We start from the raw sequence: 15047 nt of genomic DNA on the forward strand, positions 1-15047 counted from the left end.
TATTATTTGTGTGATTTCTTAAGCGTTAAGTGTTCTTTTGCCTTCCTGTTGTCTGTTTGACACTATGACCAGACCCTTACCATATGTCCACTGGGCTCAATTATAGGCTGAATGTAGTAAACAGCTATCATGGAGGCAGCAATGGAAATTAGGCAAATGGACCATACTAGTAAGTGTACACCCAACCAGCCCAACGTTGAACTCAAGTTCCTCTTCTGTTTTCTGCAGCTGAGCTCTGACAGCATCTCCTACAACACAAAAATTCAGCAGAGTGACTCATATAATAACAAACAACAAATTACTATGGACTGTTAAAGCTAAGGTGTGTAAAGTATGCACCACCAGTGTCTCCAAACTGAATTTTCCGTTTGCCACTGGTTGGACAAACAGGTTGTCCTGCTTCAGACTTTACAGCAGTTGTTTTGCTGATGTTGCCAAGTCAGATTTTTTTTTTTAAACGGTGTTGAAAGTGCTACAATGTTCACACTTTTCAGAAAGTCAACAAGCAAGTGGCTTGTGCAGTGGGCTTGGAGGAAGTATTTCACAACAAACAAATGGCGATAACATTGTTCCGTTATTAATGAATAACTACACATGAACAAATGAGTAACACAATATTAACATTCCAGTAGCTACTAATTACTAACAAGAAACTCTGATTAACAAATAAATATGTAATAGCACTCTGTTCAATGCATAGTTCAGAATTAGCTAATCAATAACTACTATTTTTTCATACCTCCCAGAGAACTACTATAAGAAACTATATACAGTTTCATAATTCTAAAGTGAATATCATGGTAACCCATTATTATTATTATTATTATTATTATTATTTCAAATGAATGCCAAAAGACTGGCCACAGGAGCAAGGTCCCAAAAACTGCATTTAAAAAGCCATTTCTTAAAACTTCCGTTTCCTATTTGTTAATTAATGTTACATGTTTCTCACTCTGTGACACATTAGTATTATAAGAATCTAGAAGGTTCTTCTCTCATACATGCAATCCAATGTCTTATGCTAATATCTTGCTAGAGAACAAAGACTCGTAAAAAAGTTCCCTCCGAGGGAACAACTCCTTATTGGCTCAGACACCTCAAGATGGTGTGACATCTTCACTTTAAAATCACTGATCACAAGATCACAGACTCTCTTTTCCTGTACTGAGAAATGCTGATGTGAAGATGATGCTAAGAAGCTAGAAGCTTCTAAGGAACCCCAAGCTTGTGCCAGGCTTCGGTCTAGACCTTCCATTCACCAAAGATCCTCTGAATCCAACTGGTTCTCTTTCATCAAGACAATATCAGCAAAGATCAACTGGAGCCTCCACAAATTGCATCAGGACAGTTTTAATTCAAATTTGCGAGTCATGCAAGTATCAAACTTATTCTCATTATTTGATACATTGAGTATTCTTACCCCTTTTAAAGAAGGGCCTATTAAAACTAAACTGATGGTTTGCTCAAGGCTGTTGATCTGCTGAATTTCAAACAGTGCTGTAACTTCTTGTTTTCTTGTATTCTGCTTCGGCTCTCTCTTTCTCTTGGTAAACTATGCATGTATGTGTGTGGATGTTAGAGTAGTTAAGTGTTTAGTCTAGTTAATAAAGTCTTGTTCATGTCACACATAAAGTTGTCTGAGTTTCACGCTCATATACTGGAGTCCCTATTCATGCAGATCCTGACTACAGGCTCTGAGTAGTACTGTACATAAGATTGTTATTTCCCATAACCTGGAAATTAGCATTTCCTAGAATTAATAAACAGTTAACACTGAGTGTTCATTGGCCAAACAGGTTAATTGATTGTAATATTAATTTTATTACATTAAGTTGATCCAAATATTTATAATTAATTATAACTAGTTATGATTAATTATCTTGTTTATTTTGAGCTAATTTGCTACAGATTAAATGTTCAAATAGTATTCAAAATGTTAATTTGTTTTAGTTATTGATTAGTTGAAACTGTGTATAATTTTTTACCAGTTCTCTAGCTATTGATTAGCTAATAGCAATGAGCTAATAGTGCTATTACTTACTAATTCATTAATCAGTTTCTTGATAGTAATTAGTTGTTACTAGGATGTTAATGTTGTGTTACCATTTGTTCCTGCGCAGTTATTCTATAATGAAGGAACAGTATTTTAAAGTGTGGCACATATCACTAAAACCCATATAAGGTTGTTGCTGGTTTTTATAACATTTGACGTGGTTTCTGGGTGGTTGACCAGCCAGTGGGTGCCCGGCTGGAGATATCAAAGGAGAGGGAGCTTTAAAAGGGGAAGAATCTACAAACTGAAGACATAGGGAGACATTAAGCCTAATCCTAAAAGCTTGGGTACACTTAATTTTCCACATGTTCCTCTGTATATTGTACAGTTGATCACAGAAAGCATTCAGAGTACACTTCATTGAAAGTGAGCACCATCAAAGTCCCTTTAAGGCAAGTCATTTCACTCAGCGGCCATCTTTGAAATGCCTCTCGGCCAGCTATTTCAATCATGCAAGTGCAGCTCCTATCTCTTTGAATGAGGAAACACCAAATTCTCCAAAGCTGTTCACCAAGCTTATGATTAAATTAAATTTTTGAAATCATCAGTGAAATCTAAAAAAACGTCTCATAAATTTTGCTTCTAAATGCTCAAATCATGACGTAAAGCTTATATTTAAGCTAGACCAGCCAATGTGCGTGTGCAGTCATAAGCGTGTGTCTTAGAACACTGACTGTTTCTATAGCAACTGGAGCATCTAACCGCAGATGCAGTGATGTGATGAATTTACCAATCACTGTTTGGCTCTTTTATTTAGAAGGCAGAATTTATTCCGCCATACTACATATTGCACTTTCTCTCATTCATAGTAATATGAGTGCACCATCTTTGTATAGCTAAAGTCTTTGACGTGGTGCTTTTGAGTGATCAAATCACTTGCTATTGCACTTACAAATCTTACGCTGTTATCTGCACAGAAAAAAAAAAAAAAAAAAATCGAGCTGCAGGCGTATGTCAGCGGACTGTGCTGATGATGAAAAGCATGTCATGTGAACAGTCTGAGCGGAATGCAGAAAAGGAATGTATACTTTCAACTTAACCCTAACTGTCCCGCCCCCTTTTGGAGATGGAACTCACCCTTTTTTGAATTTCTCTACCCTTATTTAACATTCTCATCCCCTTTTTGGAGATCTCATTAACCTCATGTTAGTTTCATATGCTATTAAAGCCTTTAACATTTGCACGATTGACCTCAACAACACTCTCAGAAATAAAAAGCAAAAATCATAACTTTAGGTGTACAAAAGCTTGTCGCTGTACTCTTAAAGGCATAGGCACAGATTTATGTTTATGTCAGTGGGTGCCCACCCTCCATAACCTAATTTGGAAGTAAATTACTTAAATTGCAATTTATCATTGTGCAAAAAATAAAGCACAAGCTTGTGTGTCAGGTTGTTGTGTTGAAACGTTAAATATGCCTTGTGAATTACTGTAATGCATGTTGTTTCACAAAGAAGGGGAGCAGGATCCAATTGCACCATAAATCTTTTGGTCCCACTTTATATTAGGTGGCCTTAACCACTATGTGCTTACATCAAAAAATAAGTACAGTGTACTTATTGTGTTCATATTGTATTGCAAAACACTTTTGCTACTATTGAGGTGGGATATGGGTAAGGTTAGGGACAGGTTTGGTGGTATGGGTAGGTTTAAGGGTGGGTTAAAGTTTAAGGGATGGGTCAACAGTGTACTTATAAATGTAATTACAGATATATACACAATAAGTGCGTTGTAACAAATTATTAATTTAAAAGTAATTACATAGTAGTTAAGGCCACCTAATATAAAAAGGGACAATCTTTTATTAACAAACATAACCAGAGTAAATCCAAGCACAAGGAGATGAAGACAAAAAGTAAATAGAGTAAATCTAGAAACAGGGAAAGGCAGGCAAAAGACAGAACTGACAACAATGCAAGTGATACATCCACAATGGATAACAACAGACACTGAACAAGGGAAAACTAGGGTATAAGAACACAGAATAACAAGAGGCTAACAACAGGTGAGGGTTATCGATCACTATGAAGACTAACAAGGATTACCACAAAAAAACAAAAAAAACAAACAAAAAGGCAGCAAAGTACAGGAACAAAACACAGGAAGTGAATCAACACGAACAATAGGAAAAAAAATACACTTCAAAATAAGAGTCCTTAAACCTAAAACAGTCAGGAATCGTAATAATTATGACCCACCAGGACCCGATGAGAGATACACCAATCGGAGAGGTTCCCAATTTTTTTAATTGGTTAAAATTAATGGTGAATATCTTTCAGTGGGTGATCAAGCATCAGCCTAAAGGTACAACTTTGTACCTTATTCACCCTTTAGAACTTTAAAGGGTTAGTTCACCCAAAAATGATAATTCGTCACCATGTACTCACCCTCACACGAGAATGAACCTCATTGGTTCTAGCGGAAGCTCAAACGTGCTCCGTAACACACTAGAACGAACCTCACTGATTCTTATGGAAGCTCAAACGTACTGCGTAACACACGAGAATGAAAATGTGCTGCGTAACAAACGAGAATGAACCTCACTGGTTCTTGTGGAAGCTCAAACGTGCTGCGTAACACACGAGAATGAAAACGTGCTGCGTAACACACAAGAATGAACTTCACTGGTTCTTGCAGAAGCTTAAACATGCTGTGTAACACAAGAATGAACCTCATTAGTTCTAGCGGAAGCTCAAAGTGCTGCGTAACATGAGAATGAACCTCATTGGTTCTTGCGGAAGCTCAAACGTGCTGCATAACACACGAGAATGAAAACGTGCTGCGTAACACACGAGAACTAACCTCACTGGTTCTTGCAGAAGCTGAAACGTGCTGCATAACACACGAGAACAAATCTCATTGGTTCGTGCGGAAAGGTCAAACGTGCTGCATAACACACGAGAATGAAAACGTGCTGCGTAACACACGAGAACAAACCTCATTGGTTTTTGTGTAAGCTCAAATGTGCTGCGTAAGAACCAATGAGGTTCATGAGAACATGAGAATGAAAACGTGCTGTGTAACACACAAGAATGAACCTCATTGGTTCTTGCAGAAGCTCAAACGTGCTGCGTAACACACGAGAATGAAAACGTGTTGCGTAACACACGAGAACGAACCTCATTGGTTCTTGCAGAAGCTCAAACGTGCTGCGTAACACACGAGAATAGAATGAAAACGTGTTGTGTAACACACGAGAACAAACCTCATTGGTTCTTGCAGAACTCAAACGTGCTGCGTAACATACCAGAATGAAAAAGTGCTGCGTAACACACGAGAACGAACCCCATTGGTTCTTGTGGAAGTTTAAACGTGCTGCGTAACATACAAAAATGAAAACGTGCTGTGTAACACACGAGAATGAACCTCATTGGTGTTTGTGGAAGCTCAAATGTGCTGCGTAAAACATGAGAATGAACCTCACTGGCTCTTGCGGAAAACTCAAACATGCTGCGTAACACACGAGAATGAACCTCATTGGTTCTTGTGGAAGCTCAAACGTGCTGCGTAACACGAGAATGAACCTCATTGGTTCTTGCGGAAGCTCAAACGTGCTGCGTAACATAAGAATGAACCTCATTGGTTCTTGTGGAAGCTCAAACGTGCTGCGTAACATGAGAATGAACCTCATTGGTTCTTGCGTAAGCTCAAACGTGCTGCGTAACATGAGAAAGAACCTCATTGGTTCTTGCAGAAGCTCAAACGTGCTGCGTAACATGAGAATGAACCTCATTGGTTCTTGTGGAAGCTCAAACGTGCTGCGTAACATGAGAATGAACCTCATTGGTTCTTGCGTAAGCTCAAACGTGTTGCGTAACACACGAGAATGAACCTCCTTGGTTCTTGCGGAAGCTCAAACGTGTTGCGTAACACACGAGAACGAACCTCATTGGTTCTTGCGGAAGTTCAACTCATATGGATTAATCTCTTTATGAACTTTTTGAATTGTCAAAGTGGTAGTTGCATAACTGTCAATGGAGGGACAGAAATATTTCAGATTCCATTAAAAAGATCTTCATTTGTGTTCCGAAAGAGAACGAAAGTCTTACGGGTGTGGAACGACATGAGGGTTAGTAAATGATGACAGATTTTTCATTTTTGTGGGAACTAACTCTTTAAGGGAACATATTACAACTCTAAGGAACTAATATGCAACTTTTAGGAGTAGATAAGGTACAAAGTTGTCCCTTTAAGAGTACTGCCCCAGTGACAAACTGTTGAACCCCTAAAGGTACGATTTTTGCATTTCTGACAGTGCAGAATAGAACATTTTATCTGACTTTACTGTTCATACATGTCTTCAAATATACCAACATATTAGTGTATTACATACTGTACTGCAATTATTAGTGCTGTGGAGCATAAAGTAGTTAAGTCATATTTCCACAAACCTTCAGCTGAGTGCAGATGTTCGCTGACTGCAGTTTAACAGACCTTTTCCTGCAGACTTTAAAATCCCAAGAGCAGAAAACCTTCAAAGCTAGGTTACCAGTAGTCTTGAATGTGCAGAAACTCTTTCCGAATGATTTAGATATGCTGAAAGGAAAAAGAAAATCTGATTCAATCATGGGGTAAGCTAAAGATGTGAAAATGAATTGAAACAATGTGTACGGAAAATTGACAAACCTGTAAACAAGCATTACACATGTGACAAACATGCCTGTTCCAATCGAAAAAATATATGCTAGGGGTATATTGTAATTGTGAGGACACGTTTTAGCGTGGCAATTCCCACTTGTGGAGTTGGTATAGTGGCCATAAAACATCACAGAGTCTGTGAGAATTCCCTGTTGAGGAACAAAAAACAACAGCATTGAGTAAAGAGTAAGTAATATAAAGCAGGGAATTTACTTAAATGCACAGGGAAAGAAAAGATTTCCCTTCCCCCTTCCCAGTTAATCAGCTATACCATAGAGGATTCAAAAAACCAGCAAGCACTTGCTTTTTAAAATATACATCCTTACTGTGCCAGTAAGCATCCATAGGTAAGTGTAATTATCTTTTGAAGGTGGAGGTGGATTTGAGATTTGTGGTAGGAGCAGGAAAATGCCGTTGATAAGAAAGAAGAGGATGTTGTAGTGCAACATTCTTCTGAGGAAGATGAAATAGGACAGGACCCCGGTGCCAAAACGAGCACTGATGTTTTTAAGCACTTTCTGCCAGAGTTGGAGTCCTAACCAGCCACCACACAAAACCTATGCATCAAAAAAGAATAACAAAGCTCAAACGTGTTACTGAATAACAATAGGCTTGACAAGGCACAGGTATGGGTAATAAATTGCTATAGTAACAAACAAGGGTAACTATAGAAACAGAGTAAAACAGGAACTAAATACGGGAAGTGAACTCAGGGAACAACGGAAATAGAAAATACTTTAAATTAAAAGTCCTAGAACACACGAAACACAGAGGAAATCATGACAGGCATTCTATCCACCTTATTTTTTATCCACCATTTGTATATTGAATATGTCTGGCTTCCGAAGTCATTTGCTTCCAGTTATTTTTAACTGTACAAAACAGTCCAGTGCTGTCATTATTTTTTTGTTTTTGCACACAAAAAGTATTCTCGTCACTTTATAACATTAAGGTTGAACCACTGTAGTCACCTTGACTATTTTAACGATGTTTTTACTACTTTTCTGGACATTGAATTTGGTCATTTCATTGCTGTCAATGAAGGATAAAAAACATCTCGGATTTCATCAAAATATCTTAATTTGTGTTTCGAAGATGAACGAAGGTCTTATGGGTGTGGAACGACATGAAGGTAAGTAATTAATGACAGAAATTTCATTTTTGGGTGAACTAACCCTTTAAAGTACCATTATTTGTTAACTCTGCGTCATCCATCTCCTTGCAAAGCCTATACGTGATACGTGTGTCCCAAATTTTGTTAACAGTGTCGCTGTAAACTCTTGTGAAATAAATGATGTTAAACAACTTCTTTTACTTAATTTACAAATATTTTTACTTTTACTTTACTTTTACTGATTGATATATATATATATATATATATATATATAGAAGTCAATTTATGCACTATTTATGAAAATTGCCAGGTGTAAAAAAAATAAATAAATATGTGTTAATGTTAATCTGAACGTTACTGTGCAAAAAGACAATCACCTTCAGGAAACAAGCTTTAAACTGATGGCAGCGGAGGGCTCTGTTTGCAGAAATAGGCTTGTCAGCCTTCAAACAGAAGAACAAAGTTCTAAAAGGACACATTTAGATTAGATTACACAAAGACATGTACAAAGAAATGAACCATTTTAACATGAAGAACAAATGAATTACTCAAGATGCACTAATGGTATAAAAGTCAGTACTATAATGAATTCTGTACCTGATCTCATGCTTCTCAGAGAAACTAAGAGGCATTTCACGCAACAGATGTACACATTCATCAGCAGACAAATCTTGTAGTTTATTTAGCAGCTCCTCCTTTTGGGTCACTAGGACCAGGACACAGAAAAAAAGTCAATGTCATTTTCCTGAGGTCCTTTTTTAATGTGAATAAGGTTTTCACCTAAACAATTGCACCATTTTCCTCTCTCTTTCTTGTTGATATGCCTTTAAGTCTTTTATGTAAATAAGTGTGAAATTAAATTAGAGAAGTTTAGAATGACACATCTTTGCAGTTTAGTTTCAGTAAACGTTTTCACAGGGGAGGAAGTTATGAAAGTTACAGTGTTTCGCACTACATCAAATGATTTTAAATTTGATCCCTCATGATATGGGCCCTGTTTGATTGAAATGATTGGCATTTTGAGTGTTTTACTGCTGCGAACCGTCAACAGCGCAGTTCTTGGCCTCTCTAAAGACATCCTGGTTTGCAGCGCAGGGAGTGGTGGAGACAGTGTTAGGGGGTCGTCGTCTTCGCGCTTTGGTGGATCGGCTCTGGTACTGGGAGACTACAGCTGTCTGATTCCATCCTGAGAAAAGGCATGGGAAGAAAAAAAAATGATCATAAATGTGACTGTACACTTGACAGTGGAAACAGAGTTAATAAACACATTGCTATAAAGTGGAGAAGATTATGCTGTTTTGTACCTTAACGTACAGTAGCTCTATTACAAGTAACTACAAGTAGATTCATGTATAAATGGCATTGCATTTGATAAGAAAATAAAAAGTGGCATTTATTTTAAAGAAAGACAGCACAAGCACAAAAGGAAGAGTTAATGTGATTCTCTGTGTTACTCTATTAGGACACTTGAGTGAACTTAGGGAGAACTGACTTCATACAAGTGTGAAATTGTGCTTGCAGATAATATAATATAAATTAAATAAAAGGCTACTTAGGTGTAGCTACTTTAAGACTTTTGAAAACACTTTTTAAAAGTGCACTTTGTAATAGTGCAAAATTAAAAGTTTTACTTTAAAGTAGGCTACATTTTAAATCATTATGCTTTAATACTCTTTTATCATGCTTTAAAGAAGTATACATATTTTGATGTGTTGACTAACTACTGTACAGCACATGTAAAGTATGTAAGGAATTATTGATGATGGGCCGTTGAATTATTATCAAAATAATGTACATCTGAGGTGGTAATGCGGCCATGACGAGAGGCAGAGTAAGTTTATCTGCTTCAAGAACAGCAATGTTATTACTTGTCATGTCATGTCAGTTGCTTAACTCTTTTACTGATAAAATCAGAGCAGCACTGACAACACATTTCTGTGAGAGTGTGTATGTACTGTATGTGTGTGCATTTGAGAGGGAGAGAGAGCGGGAGAAAGAGAGTATGTGCATTCATAATAAAACGCAAATTTGTGGCAAAAAAAACATCGAAATAATTTGTTGTTTTTATCCTATTGTTTACTATATTTATTTGCTTGGTCAATGTTGTCTTGGGTTTTGGGTCTTTTGCTGTTGTAGGCTGTAAGCTCTTTTGAAATAACTGAAATAATTTGGTGAAGTGATATGAAACTGTAATGAGGTCAAGACCTGCCTGAAACTACTTTAGCCGTGCGTTTCCCTGAAAATAATTGCACAACTTAGAACGTTTGTCACCTGGATAAAGCTTGGAAGAGCCAGGATATTTTTTTAATATAACTCAGATTGTGTTTGACTGAAAGAAGATAGTCATATACACCTAGGATGGATTGAGGGTGAGTAAATTATGGGATAATTTTCATTTTTGGGTGAACATAAGTGGGTCAAAAAAACAGACTTAGTTGCAACAAATAGCATTTAACCCTTGTGCTGTGTTAAAAAAAACCCTCTAATTGTAAGGTGTACAAATCCATGGGAAACAGTATCGAAACATTCTCTCACTGATAGAGCGACTAGGCATGGAGGACAGAACCCTCTGCGTTGAAGAGGACCAGCTATTCCTCTGCAGTAAATTTCTGTGTCTGGGCTCATGGTAATGCTGTGCCTCTAGGTCTTCATCATCCCCATGTGTCAGATCAACTATAAGACAAACAAGTAAGTTATTACTTTCCTCCAGTCTTTTATTCATGAGATTTACACCAGGCTATCTGTATGCCATGTACCCACATCTCACTGCTCTGTATGATCTCCCAACAGCTTCCAGCTCAAACAGGTCATCATCTTCATCTCCATCGGGAATCGTATCCATGATCAGGGATGCAGCCATCCAGACTGTCTCTGTGTGCATCAGAAGATAAACGGTTGTGATGGGTCATAATCAAGATTGAACTTCCTTATTATAGTGCAATATTTGCCAGGGATTTATTTCCCAAAGCATTTCTTACTTAAATAAACCACATGAACCATAAAAACAAAAAGTGTGTAATTAAAATGTCAAAATCAACATCAAATACACAAGATGTAACATAATAAAAGCTCCTTTGTATATTTTAAATAATTGTCCGTTCCTTATGTTAGACTACCCTTAAAAAAAGAAGTGCACTTCATTGTATTGAATGCGCACTTACAGTGTACTTAAAACTTAAAAGTGTTTTTAAAAACTGTACTTGCAGATAATATAATATTAAAGCCCCCCTGTGGTGAAAATCAAGTTTTTAATGTTGTTTATATGTATATCTCATGTTTTTAACATGCTTAAAGACAAACCATGAGCAAAGTCATAAGTCAACACCATTGCTGAGTATTTTCTCTTTAAAACTGCAGTAAGACAGTCTCAAAAACGCAGTTTAAAATCGATGGTGTTTCTGACGTCACAAACTACCTTGTAACCAATCATGTCAACGTGCCAGCAGGCTTTAGCATATCATTAACTGACCGCAAAGGGAGTCTCCTAAGGATAGCCTACCTATTGTTAGAAAGCAGCTGTCTGACTCGTGAATGTGAACATGGTTTGTGTAACATTAGCAACACATTATTAGCTGTTTATCATATTAATTACCGTTATGTGTCCGCCGTTGTCAAAAGCGATACCATTGTGCAGCGTTTACCTCAGTAAGTTGACGGTGTAGATTTCCTCTGAGCTCGTGCGAGTGAGCGGAGGCGGGGCTAATTATCAAATTCATAGATCCGTGTATATTAAATGAGGCAAGTGCGTAGAGTTACATTCAAGCTATTTTAAGGCATTAAGAATTTTTTTCACAGAAAAAAAACGTTTAAATATGTAATTTTGGTTATCAAAGATGAGTTTTAAGGGATAAAATTATTGACTACAGGGAGACTTTAAAAAATAAAAGGCCACTTAAGTGTACAAGTACACTTGACTGTTTCTTAACACTGTAATAATGTCGATTAAAAGTTTTACTTTAAAATACATTTTAAATCATTATTTTTTTAAGAATCTTTTGTCATGCTTTAAAGAAGTGCACTTATTTTGATGCATTGACTAACACACTAAAGCACATGTAAAGCACTTGATTACATACTATGTACTAAATTGCAGCTTCCTCATTACAAATGACATATATATATATATATATATATATATATATATATATATATATATATATATATATATATTTTAGTTTCCCATAAATACTTGTCAGAACACTCAGCAGTAAACTTTAACCATATTTCAAAGATAACACAAGCATTATATCACATATAAAGATGTATACTACTTAAGTGGGCCAAAAAGCACTCTTAAGTTCAAATAATTACATTTAGTATACATTTAAACTACAATACATTTTCATTTAATTGAAATTAACATGCAATTAGTTGTCTGAAAACATTACATGTTCAAACTGAAGTATATTCTTTTAAAGTATACTATTTCCGTAATACATGTCCTCTTTTTGCTCTAGAGCTAATTTTAGTTTTAGTCTATCAAACTACTTCAGCTGCTCATTCAACAATACTCCTCTTAAACAGAAAAGGCAGATGTTTGACAGCTGTCCTGAGTAAAGTACCAACAATTATGATACTCACCTTAACAGCTGCTGCTGTATGGAGTTTCAAATACTGTCTAAAGAAAACACGCTCTACAAAGTTTGCATATGTATAAAAAAAAAATGAGCAGCTCATAGTTTAACAATGCTCATAAAAGGAGAGCAGAAACGCTTCAGTTGACAGACTGCATACAAATGACAAACCACAAACACCATGCAAGGAGGAAGAAACAAGAGTGGGCTTTTTTTTTTTTTTTGGCACTATTCTCACAAGCAATTATTACTTATCTCACAACAGATCATCAGAAATACGCTTTTTAAAAGTATGTTAGAACAATACAAAAAAATTCACTAAGTATCCTTTTCACTACAGAAAATAAATGTTTCATCTATATAAAGTTATCATTCACATAACTGCCATTCATAATGCTATTTGCATATTTTCTCATTCAGTTTTAATACATTTGTCTCTCATTTAATTCAACTTATCTTAATGGTCAATCAATGAATCTATATAGATTCTGTAGATATAGATTAAACTGGTTTGCAATTTCTGAAACAGATAATAAGCATCAGAAGAAGACAGGCACATTACATTACAATATAGTGTGTGATACTGTAAACCGTTGTAGAGACTGCCAACTTACTGTAACTCACCCTTCATATGTAAAGATCAACTAGAGTATAGATTCAGTCATATGGTACAGTGAGAACATTTACTGTATCAAAAGCAAACTCTGATCTAGCACAAACCTTAGGGTTGTATCTTATCTTCATTACGTGAACTTAATTGCGTGAGTTAAGAAAGTGTATTTTCTAATGTGGCAACTGTAGCCTGTATTACTGTAACATCTGCAACAAGGCTGATTTAAAGGCCCGGGTATACTTCACTTTCCGCGCCCAGACGCGTCTCGCGCGCAGTTGTGTCTGCGCATCTTTCAAAGTATTCTCATGCCCTGTCCAAATACCCACACTTGCAGGCTTTGCACTCGACCGCTTGCCTACTTACATGACATATTTCCTATATTTGGCTCAAGTGTTCAAATGGGCGTGAAGACTGCAAGTGTGTGTAGAATCTTTTTATTACCTGATGGGACACACTTAGGCTATAGTCTTGCAAAAAATGCAAGCGTTTACATCTTTTTTTAATTATTATTTTCAATACTTTGCATTTTAAAATACACTTCTAAATGTCTGTTCAGTGGTCGCTATGTAACTAACAGAAGACACAATTTTAAAATTGTGATAAAAAGCAGTTGCAAATGATGTACAAAATACACATAGCCTACTCTTTGCATCAATAAAATGTGCAACATTTTATATACTACTACTAAATTATATGTAATATATAATTAATTTAACTTACAGTCGAATGTTTTCCTTGACATCTCACATTCGGGGCATGTGAGTTCCCGAGCATAATGTCGAACATAATACCGCTCTGAAGCAGTATTCGAGATAGTGTGGGTTTAGTGTGCATTAAGTGCACTGCATTTTTAAGACATGGGACAGTCTTGCGCACTTACTTTCTGTCGCGTGCACATGCTCTCAAGTGGCCAAGACCACAAGTGTGGGTATTTGGACAGGGCATCAACTGCATATGTACGAGAATGACCGAGTTTGACACATGCGCAGTACAATTTTTTCCTATACTCTACCAGACATTGTGTCATCAACGGGACATGTCCGCAGCCCTCTGGATGACGAAAATTAAGTCATGCGGACAGTGCATGAACGCGAATGGCCAAAGTATACTTTGGGCTTAAAACATGTATCTTTCTGTCAGGGGTTGCTTTGTAGACATATCCAAAATAAATATGCGTGACATTAATAATAACATTGCGAGCAGCGGCCAGTTGCATAAACATAGCCGCTAAGTTAAGGCTGTGACTAGTATGACCAACTAGCATTTGATTAGGGCTAAATAGTCTTACTTTTAGGATTCAAATTAGACAGCCTAAGCAGTTTATACAACCAGCCACAAGACTGTACAAACCATCAACGTAACATTAACACATAAGAACTGAGGAGGACTGAAGGCTTAAATACACAGAGGAAGGTAATCAACAGAACAGAGAACAGGTGTGAACAAACTAGAAACTATCTATGACAATGAATGAATGACTAGGGCTACGTTCCACTCCAAATATTTATGCCCTTCACTCACTAACTTCCCTCCGTCTTGTGGACTCGGATGTGCATGAGTACCATGTTTTACCTTGCCTAACAAGTGTCTCATAGTAGCTGCCAAGTGGATGCAGAGTAGCACTATAACAACTTTCAACACACAAATGTATCTAATATGACAAAACAGCGTTGCTTTACCACACATACGCTTGACCGGAAGAAGCAGAAGCAGTCATCTGCGGCATAATAAAAGCTCCACTGCTCTCAAGCCGTGCGTTGCACTCGTCTCTCATTAGCAATCGCTCCAGTGGCCTCGTTTCTCTCTGATGGTTTTCAGCCACACCCTGCTTCACTACAGTAATTTTAATACATTAGCTCATCCATGAATATGATTTCCCACCCCGATTCTTTGCCACCAGCTGTAGACGTGAAGACCTCACCTCCCATGATTCCGCGAAACCAAGGTGTCATTAAGCTATGCCTTTGTTTTGAATAAGCGAACTCTAGCAGCGAAAAATTACATATTGTGCCTTTAAATGGAACGCACTAAGCCCTTGATCACTTGGAATTCACT

General features: G+C 36.9%; 1 protein-coding gene across 5 annotated transcripts in view; it reads right to left on the bottom strand.

Annotated features, from left to right (window-relative positions):
* Positions 1–14798, bottom strand: part of LOC127508279 (transmembrane channel-like protein 6) — a 32077-nt gene extending 17279 nt beyond the window's left edge. For 2 of the 5 annotated variants that reach the window (XM_051886031.1, XM_051886030.1), the window contains exons 1-10: positions 14672–14791; positions 10566–10676; positions 10341–10478; positions 8848–8991; positions 8403–8511; positions 8183–8270; positions 7018–7248; positions 6680–6840; positions 6445–6589; positions 81–248 (exon numbers count right to left, since the gene is read on the bottom strand). In XM_051886031.1, the coding sequence (XP_051741991.1) occupies positions 81–248; positions 6445–6589; positions 6680–6840; positions 7018–7248; positions 8183–8270; positions 8403–8511; positions 8848–8991; positions 10341–10478; positions 10566–10676; positions 14672–14678 (1302 nt within the window). In that variant the 5' untranslated portion in view covers positions 14679–14791. Of the gene's footprint in view, positions 1–80; positions 249–6444; positions 6590–6679; positions 6841–7017; positions 7249–8182; positions 8271–8402; positions 8512–8847; positions 8992–10340; positions 10479–10565; positions 10677–11397; positions 11653–12386; positions 12675–14671 lie in introns of those variants that run through there. The other 3 variants (XM_051886027.1, XM_051886028.1, XM_051886029.1) reach the window with 3 other exon arrangements.
* Positions 14799–15047: the final 249 nt, after the last annotated feature.

Source organism: Ctenopharyngodon idella, chromosome 3, assembly GCF_019924925.1.
Source record: "Ctenopharyngodon idella isolate HZGC_01 chromosome 3, HZGC01, whole genome shotgun sequence".
In the NCBI taxonomy this organism is placed as follows: domain Eukaryota; kingdom Metazoa; phylum Chordata; class Actinopteri; order Cypriniformes; family Xenocyprididae; genus Ctenopharyngodon; species Ctenopharyngodon idella.